The sequence below is a fragment of the Maniola jurtina genome, chromosome 10 (assembly GCF_905333055.1).
Source record: "Maniola jurtina chromosome 10, ilManJurt1.1, whole genome shotgun sequence".
Classification (NCBI taxonomy): domain Eukaryota; kingdom Metazoa; phylum Arthropoda; class Insecta; order Lepidoptera; family Nymphalidae; genus Maniola; species Maniola jurtina.
This window is the reverse complement of record NC_060038.1, coordinates 1,878,989-1,887,847: the sequence shown is the minus strand read 5'-3', so window position 1 is coordinate 1,887,847 and position 8,859 is coordinate 1,878,989. Positions and strand designations below refer to the sequence as shown.

The following is an 8,859-nucleotide window of genomic DNA, read 5'->3' as shown; positions in this document are numbered from 1 at the left end:
TGGTTGGTGTTTGAAAGGGACTGATTGGATTCAGTCTGGCTATGAATATATTTCGTTGTTTATATTGGTTAGTTTTATAGATATTAAATACCAACAAGTGGACACAAGACTACGTTAGGGTCCCAAGGACTTGCACTTAAAGGTAGCCATTACTGTTGGTAGACCTCCCCCACATCAAACGAGTCGAAGGGAGCCGCTGGATTCAGGCGGCGCTAGACCGTGGCGTGGAAATCCTTACACGAGAACTGTGTTCAGCAGTGGAAGTCTATAGGTTGACGATGATGATCATGAGGTAGGTATAAGGCAAGGGACACACTTATCCAAAGTCGTACTGAAAATCTAAATGTTAGGAGAGCGCCATATCATACTCCAGCAGAGAAGAGATGCGCCATCTTTTTTGATTAGTTACAATGCCAACCATTACTACAAAACATTTCTTAACGCGATGTAACCAGGGCTTGCACATTTTTTGCGCAAAGATTCAGCCTGGCTGTCCAGCGTGGAAATGCAGCTAAAGTACTCTTGGCACCAATCCACACGTGCAATGATTTGTACAGTAATTGGATAAAAATGGGTCAAGTGCGAGTCTTACTCGCACACCAAGGGTTTCGTAGGTACCATCGTACAAGAAATAGCACTTTAAATTTTTTTTGTGATGCTACCATAAATTCACGGTTTCCGGATTTTTCCAACATTGTTCCCTGCCAAGTTTCACGACTCAAGGTCAACGGGAATTACGTACCCTATAGTTTTTGATTCGTTTTCTGGGTCTTGACAAGACATATAGACAACGAAGTGATCATGGGTTCCTTTTTCTCTGGACATCTTGAATAAAATAAAATAAATAAAATAAAAAGAATGGATAAAAAAAAAGGTTCGGAACCCTAAAAATGGAAATATCTACTGAGCAAAGTAAAGAAATAAAATAAGGGTATAACAATATAATGTAACCCACTTTAATCTAGTAAGCTGGCTACAATTGGAGCAGTTGAAAAGAGTGCAGATCTTCTAAGACCGGTTATTATAGGAGTCTCCTAACAATACTCGTACAAGTGTATTGTACGTAGTTATCTTCGGTTCCGGACGCAGTGTAAGGACATTTTGTGGCTAAGCTTTTCGTTCAGGAAGCTATAATAGTAGTTTTATTACTTCATAGTTCATAGACGGGACAATTTTCACTAGAAAATACTTAGGACTGACAACCATTTTGGTATAAGTAGATAAAACTGGATAAAAGTAGGCGTTACTTTGCGGAAGTCTTTATAATAATAGGAAATATACTGAGCAACGGATTGACGAGATTTTTTGCATATATATAGTTAAGAATTTGGAGAGTGACATAAGCTAGTTTATATCCTGGAAAATCAAAAAGTTATCATGGGATTCTAAAAATAGTAAATCTACGCGGATGAAGTTGTTGGCATTGGCTAGTTTTGGTATAGTGTTGAATAGAATGTTACTTTGCAGAAGTCCATGATAATTATAAAAGAAACTACAAGTTTAATTAGCTTTAATCTACTAGAATATGTTAACTGAGAAATAAATCCAAAATCATTTCGAAACCATCATTTATTATCCTTGGTATCATGTTGAATAGAAACAGGCGTTACGTTGCAGAAGTCCATGATATGAAATGAATTACAAGCTTTATTCGTTTAAGTTCACTAGAATAATATGTTAACTGAGAAATAAATGCAAAACCATTTCGAATCCATCATATCCAGACCAGATACAATTAAATTTAATTCGATTCGTTTCCAAAGATCATAAAAATAATAGATACACATAAACTGAGCTCAACTGGGTCCGCAATAAAAATTCCGCGTCAGCATCTCGTAGTTTGGGCATAAAATCCATAAACTTCCTCAAGAGAACTGGACCCTTCCTATGTATTATATTATACAGGTACCTACGCATTATACGCGGCAAGAAACACAATCTCTATAAAGGAGATCATACACAATATTATAGCCGCAAGATTTGCAGGAGACAAAGAGAGCCGCAAAAGACGCAAAATTCGTATTTTTCACTATAATATTAGGATAAATGTAGAAGAAAAGTGTGAGTTTGTCATCGTACCGATGGACAATGACCCATCATTGTGCATTATTCTAAAAGTAGACTTATTCGCATAGCGTTAAAATTTAATTTATTTTGTACTAGACCACCGCGATTTCACCCGCGTGGATATAGGTTTTTGAGAAGTCCTGTGGCAACTCTTTAATTTTCCGGGGTAAAAATAGCCTATGTATTAATTTAGGGTAGAAGCTATATTATCTGCAGTCCCTGCCAAATCGGTTGACTCATTGTTGCAGTACGTAAGTATAGGAGTAACAAACATCCAAACATTCACAATTATATAATAACATTATTAGGATGATACACATTATGTACTTTGGATACTACAAATAGGTTTAAATTGATTAGGCTTTTGAATTATTTTGTAAATTTTTGTATAAGTGAGTATTAAAGAAGCCATAAATTTTCTATTATCTTATTCAAAGTACCTTTTATATTACGCCGAAGTTTTGCACCAGACTAGACTAGAGATAATTTAGAAATAAGTAGTACTTAGTAAAATCTAAATTGCCCATTTTTATTTAAATACGAGTTAGCCCTGGATTGGAATCTCACCTAAAGGTAAGTGATGATGCCGTGTAAGATGGTAGTAGGCTAACCGGGAAGGGGTATGGCAGTTTTTATTAAACCCATACCATTATCAGGAATCGAACACGGTACTTCCTACTTATGGCCATAGCATTCACCATTGCGCCAGGGAAGTTGTCTTTTGCGGCTTTTGAGGTTCCTGCATGGGTCATCTCGATCGCCAATAAAATAAGCAATAAAAACCCATCAGATTCCGGTGTTTAGATTTACTATTTTATTACTTTCGGATAACTGTCATCTTGATATAAGCTGAATTGGTATTGAGTATTTCCTCAATACAATAAAAATAAAATGATAAAGCGCAATATATTTCTTCAGTTGGGATGATTTTCTCTTATTTTTAAAATTGTGGATAAAGTATGATAATTTACTATATACCTACTTTCGTTTTCAGTTTATTGGTCAAAATTAACTAAGAACTACCTAAGTTTGAGACTAGTTACTAAAAGAAAAACTGACTGATCGCTTTTTAAGCCAGCTTAAGAAACTTGAAATTTTGGATGTAGGTTGTAGGGTCTCACCACAACGTAGACACACTTAGACTATGCTTAGACCCTTACTAAGAAATGATTTAGCACGCAGGTTGGAGGTTCTCTCTATGACGTAGGCACACGTAGACCCCTACCAAGAGATACATTTGCACGTAGCTTTTAGGTTCTCTCTACGACGTAGACACACGTAGACCACCACTAAGAAATGATTTTGCATGTAGGTTGCAGGTTCTCTCTACGAACGTAGGCACACGTAAACTGCCACTAAAAAGTTTTTGATTTATCGTGCAAAATGTCGGAAAAAATACCCAAGTACAGAACCCTCGGTGCGCGAGTCTGACTCATACTTGGTCGGTTTTTTAATGTTCATGAGCTTAGTATTCACATAGTTTAGTTCGTGGTTAAACTTCGGCGTTTTGTTCGACATACTCGCTTCAGTTAACCGTGGCAAAAGACACGTCATTGGCGATACCGCAGGCGTTCCGGCCTCTGACCAAATAGTAGAACCCGTCAGACCCCCAGTCCACCCCCCAAGAGTTCTTGATAATCCAGTAGGGTACTCTTTTACCTGTTTTATCCACTGAAAAAGAAAATCCGAACATAATAATATTTATACGAAACTTTTATTCATACTAAATAATTTATCTATACCTACCCACTAGGTAGGTAGGTACCTAATAATTTTGATCCGAATAAAACAATGAGTTCCTATGGGAGAAAAAATTATTCTTTGAAGAGGACCAAGTTGTGGGCCTGAGAGTTTTCTTTAATATTTTCAAAGGTGTGTGGAGTCTGCCAATCCGCACTTGGCCAGCGTTGTGGACTATGACCTTTAACCTTTCCCATTACGAGAGACCTGTGCTCAAAAGTGGGATTATGATAATGATGATGAATATTGTTTCTCGCGATTGCGTTTCCATATCGTTATTTAATAGGACATTTTTCCGTGGTTAAAAGAAGTCTTTTTCCGTCCAGAATTTTTCATCATAAAAGGTAACAGACAGCTTGTTAAAGAGGGTTTAAGCTCATTATCAGAACTGGGCTAGAAAAATTGGGTGCAAGGAGATTTAAAACCACTATAGACGTGGTAAAGGAATGTGAGTTTACCGCGTCGCAGATCTGGAGAACTATCAGTGGTTGTTATTGTAAAAAAAAAACGTTGATGGACGTACTTTGGCCAAAACCCTTTTCATCATAACCGAAAATTGGCATTAGGGTAGCGCCAACCTAATTCTATATTGTTCTCATGGGAGTTTGAGCTTTCTCTCTTCTGATTGGAAGCTCATTATCAGAACTTGGCTAGAAATATTGGGAGCAAGATTTAAAATCACTATAAACGTGGTAAAGGAATGTGAGTTTACCGCAACGCAGATCTGTCGTTGTTATTGTAAAAAAAAAGATTCAAACGAATTGAGAACCTCCTCCTTTTTTGGAAGTCGGTTAAAAACAAACGTTGACGGCCAAAACCCTTTTCATCAAACCTATTCGAAAACCGACAATTGGCATTAGGGTAGCGGTAACCAAATTCTAGATTGTTCTCATAGGAGTTTGAGCTTTCTCTCTTCTGATTGGTCGGCGTATGTGTGTTTCTTTGGCCAAAATATTTTGTTCTCGGTTGGTGTATATTGTATTTCTTGCTGTGCTCAGGATTCTACTATAGAAACTTTCGCTTCGCTCTGAAGTCAAAATAATGCCCCCGAGAAACAAAAAATCACTTATCGACTGGGCATTTCCCTTTACGTTCTACTTACGGTAAACACTATAGCCAACGATTAGAATTGCGTGATTTAATTGCTCAGGAGAGCAAAATTCGTTGGTAGGTTCGTCAATCCCACCTTTGTACTTTGCCATTGAAGCCGAGTTGATTCCTGAAAAGAGATTTTTTTAAAGTTCAAAACATGAAGAACAAAGAAGAAGAATAGACTTTTTTTGTAAAACAAAAATGGGTACAATCAGGAACACACTGGAGACCGGATGTGTGGGAAGAAATCAGATTAGATTCGATTTTTCTGACAATCCGCCAATCCACACTGGCAGGGCAGATTCTGAAAGGAGAGTAGACCCATTCTCAGTAGTGGGCCGGCGATGGGTTTGGCCATGATGATGATGATGATTGGTTATTGAAAATTTAATGAAAAGACCAAAAGCAAACGTGGAATATTCCTCACCAGCTGAAAGTGGTCCGTATTTATAGACGGCTTTAGCCATATCTTCTTCATTAGATCGTACGCGTCGGAAACCAGTGACGGGTATGGGCTTCGGATGTCCGTCCCAGAAACAGGGCAGCTGCTTGTTCGAATAAGGTATGTAATCCGAATTCCGCAGCACCCCGCCGAGGTTTGCGACTATCCGCCTAAGAAAGAAAGGACGAAAAAAAAACGTTTATTCTTTGAAAGTTGTACCACACATCACCAGTTGTACCTACCGGCACAACTTTTACAGAGGCAGAACTTTTTTAACCCCCGACCCAAAAAGAGGGGCGTTATAAGTTTGACGTGTGTCTGTCTGTGGCATCGTAGCTCCTAAACTAATGAATCGATTTTAATTTAGTTTTTTTTTGTTTGAAAGGTGGCTTGATCGAGCGTTCTTAGCTATAATCCAAAAAAATCGGTTCAGCCGTTTGAAAGTTATCAGCTCTTTTCTAATTACTGTAACCTTCACTTGTCGGGGGTGTTATAAATTAATTTATACTTGTTACAGGGTTTGGTTATTCCGGCACTTGTAAATTAAAGCCAAAAGGCCTCAAGCAGAAGACGCGAAAGAATAAACTATATCATGTGTCAACCCGAAAAAAAAGGTCCCAACTCAGCATGATGGTGTACGCCTTGCACATAAACAAAAACATACAGCGCTGGTTTTCAGCTGGAAGCACGATTGGTGCCTAAGGGTGCAGACATGCTGAACACTCACTGCGATATCTTGCGGTAGAGGTTTAGCTTAATCTTCTCCATCAAAAAAATAAGGAGCAAGCACGAAAATGATAGCCTTCTTCTTCTTCCAGCCCTTATCCCATGCTACGTGGGGTCGGCATAACATGTCTTCCTCTTCCACTCTCTTCTGTCATCCATCAACTTATCATCTACCCCTTTTATACGCATATCCTTTTATAGGACGAAATAAAATTTTAAGCACAAAAAACTGAATGAAAGCTGCTGAAACTTTAGCCAATTGCGAGTATATTGTGTACCGAAGTCACAAGCTTTGTACTTAATCTTAGCACAGTTTTAAGCCGTTTTGCTTGGAAATGAGTTAATGTTTGTATTCAATGATAGAAATTATTTCAGTAAAGTTTTAAGCCGTCTATCTTCTTCTTCTAATTTCTTATATCAGGTACAAATGTTCAAATGACTTAACCACTAGGCTATCACGGCTCCTATAGACTTACGCAAAGGTCTTTAACACGCTCGCACTTCCACAGCCCGCACCGCCACCGTCACAGTCTATCAGAAACTGCTCAGACAACATTTCCTCTTGACCCAAGTATATCTTCAAGTGGCTTTCGATGTTCGCTTCAAGAAAGACAATAAATGTAAGTTTAAGAAAAAAAGAAAGAAAACTTTTTTATTTGATCACTACATCACATTGCAATACAATATATCTTAAAACTAATTGAATGAACATCTGCATAATAATATTATACTTATAAGTTAATATATATATACTAAAATTACAAGTGTAAATTAAAAATTTATAACACCCCCGACAAGTGAAGGTTACTGTAACTAGAAAAGAGCTGATAACTTTCAAACGGCTGAACCGATTTTCTTGGATTATAGCTAAGAACACTCTCGATCAAGCCACCTTTCAAACAAAAAAAAACTAAATTAAAATCGGTTCATTAGTTTAGGCGCTACGGTGCCACAGACAGATACACAGACACACAGATACACACGTCAAACTCATAACACCCCTCTTTTTGGGTCGGGGGTTAAAAATGTCACATGTGACCAAATATAGGTCTCCCACTCAGCATAATGCTACAGCAAGCTGCAGCGCCGGTTTTCAGTGGGAGCCTTAAAGAGTGTGGTCACGATTTTGAGGATTCCGTAACCAATGAGTAATAAAAAACCGGCCAAGTGCGAGTTGGGCTTCGGTCTTTTTGGGGTCTATAGGTACATACTTGTGAACATCATGTGTATGAAATATTTCTTTTCCGAAAAATCAATATATATTTCATCGCAATAAACCGTGAAAGAAAAACCCAAAAAATGTTCGTTTGTTTTGGTCACAGCTTACAAACCACTTTATAAATGGAAGATGTACCTATTGATGATATTGATTGATGTTTCAGTAGCTATTTGTTGTTCAAATGCAGTAGGTATATAGTACATAGCACACCGAAATTTAATTATTTTCTAATTACCAACAGCACTAAATGCCCAACAAGCATTGCATGTTTCTTGATTCTTTACTGGAGAAACCATCTTCAAAAGCCTCCAGTCCCAGCTTACAGGAATATTTCCACTATTTATAGGTTTCAATGCACTGAAATTACTTTGAATAGTGTAAAAGTTTAAACAGTTGATGCCCGAAAAAAAATAGAATAGAAGTAGATAGTACATAATGAACTACTAGACTACTAGAAGTTAGACCACACTTAACTTTTGCGTCGTTGAATTTCCGCGTTTAAAAATGAAAACTTTATAACCGTTTGGCATCCCAGCCATGTTGATGTTTTACGATCTTGTTTTTAGGGTCCCGTTACTCGAAAGGTGCCAATGGGACTCTGTTACAAAGCCTCCGCCGACCGTCTGTTCATCCATCTGTCCGTCTGTCTGTTCGTCCGTCTCTCCATCCGTCTCCTGTTCGTCAGTCTATCCGTCTGTCTGATAGGCCGTCTTTTCGTCCGTCTGTACATCCGTATGTTCATCCGTCTGTCAGCGGGCTGTACCTATCTAATAAACCGTTATAGGTAGAGAGTTGAAATTTTTACATATAGTACGCGACTGGTCGAGATGGCAATCGGAGCGGGGACGCCCCGCATATCCGCACAGCCCCCGCGCTAACCCGGTGCGGGATAACACGGGTTACGTACGGGTGTCCGGGAGGTCCCGTACATATTTAGTACGCTGGTACGGAATCCTTCGCGTGTAGTCCAACTCGAACTTGACCGGTTTTTTATTGGTATTTTTATTTAACTGCCGTTGTCGTGTTTGACATAGCTCCAGAATTTACGGAATTTTTGTAGTCTAAAGTAATTTATTGCTAAGGTTGAAAACGTTTATGTCGCATTATGCTTATTCTGATTATGGATTTGCGATAAATATAATAAATTGTTATCGCCATTTATAACATAAAAAAAATCGATCAATTGCTAGTCAGACTCGCATATACTAAAGGTTTCATATCATCATCATAAAAAAATAACACTTTATAGTTTTCATGGGGGTCATTTCAAAATTTTTATTATTTGTTATTATAGTGGCAATAGAAATACATATTCTGTGAAAAATTCAACTCTGTGACTATTACGGTTCTTGAGATACAGCCCGCTGACAGACTGATGGACAGACGGACAGCGAAGGCTTAATAATAGGGTACCGTTGGCAGCCTTTGGGCACGGAACTGTAGAAATGTTGGTGAGTACATACTTCAAGACTTCATCTGTATGGATTTAGATTTTCAATTATCTCATTGGAGTCTCAAAACCTTTATTTAGAAGTGGTCTAAGAAGAAAGGGAATCGTCCTTAGCTACAGCCG

The 8,859-nt window shown here is 38.1% G+C and overlaps 1 protein-coding gene across 1 annotated transcript; it reads right to left on the bottom strand.

Annotated features, from left to right (window-relative positions):
- Window positions 1-2,392: 2,392 nt before the first annotated feature.
- LOC123868691 (putative cysteine proteinase CG12163) lies at window positions 2,393-7,742 on the bottom strand. The gene is made up of 5 exons (XM_045911242.1): window positions 7,522-7,742; window positions 6,544-6,667; window positions 5,327-5,511; window positions 4,910-5,026; window positions 2,393-3,738 (listed from the first exon to the last, which is right to left on the bottom strand). Exons 1-5 carry the CDS (start codon window positions 7,718-7,720, stop codon window positions 3,593-3,595), a joined length of 771 nt encoding a protein of 256 aa, XP_045767198.1. The 5' UTR covers window positions 7,721-7,742; the 3' UTR covers window positions 2,393-3,592.
- Window positions 7,743-8,859: the final 1,117 nt, after the last annotated feature.

Bases quoted from the DNA above. Each gene is read 5' to 3' on its own strand.
- LOC123868691 (XM_045911242.1), bottom strand. From the start codon at position 7,720: ATGTACTATCTACTTCTATTCTATTTTTTTTCGGGCATCAACTGTTTA. The intron at 6,668-7,521 runs GTAATTAGAAAA...TCTTTCTTGAAG, and splicing joins TTGGGCATTTAGTGCTGTTG to CGAACATCGAAAGCCACTTG. The intron at 5,027-5,326 runs GTGAGGAATATT...ATCTCTTTTCAG, and splicing joins ATACGGACCACTTTCAGCTG to GAATCAACTCGGCTTCAATG.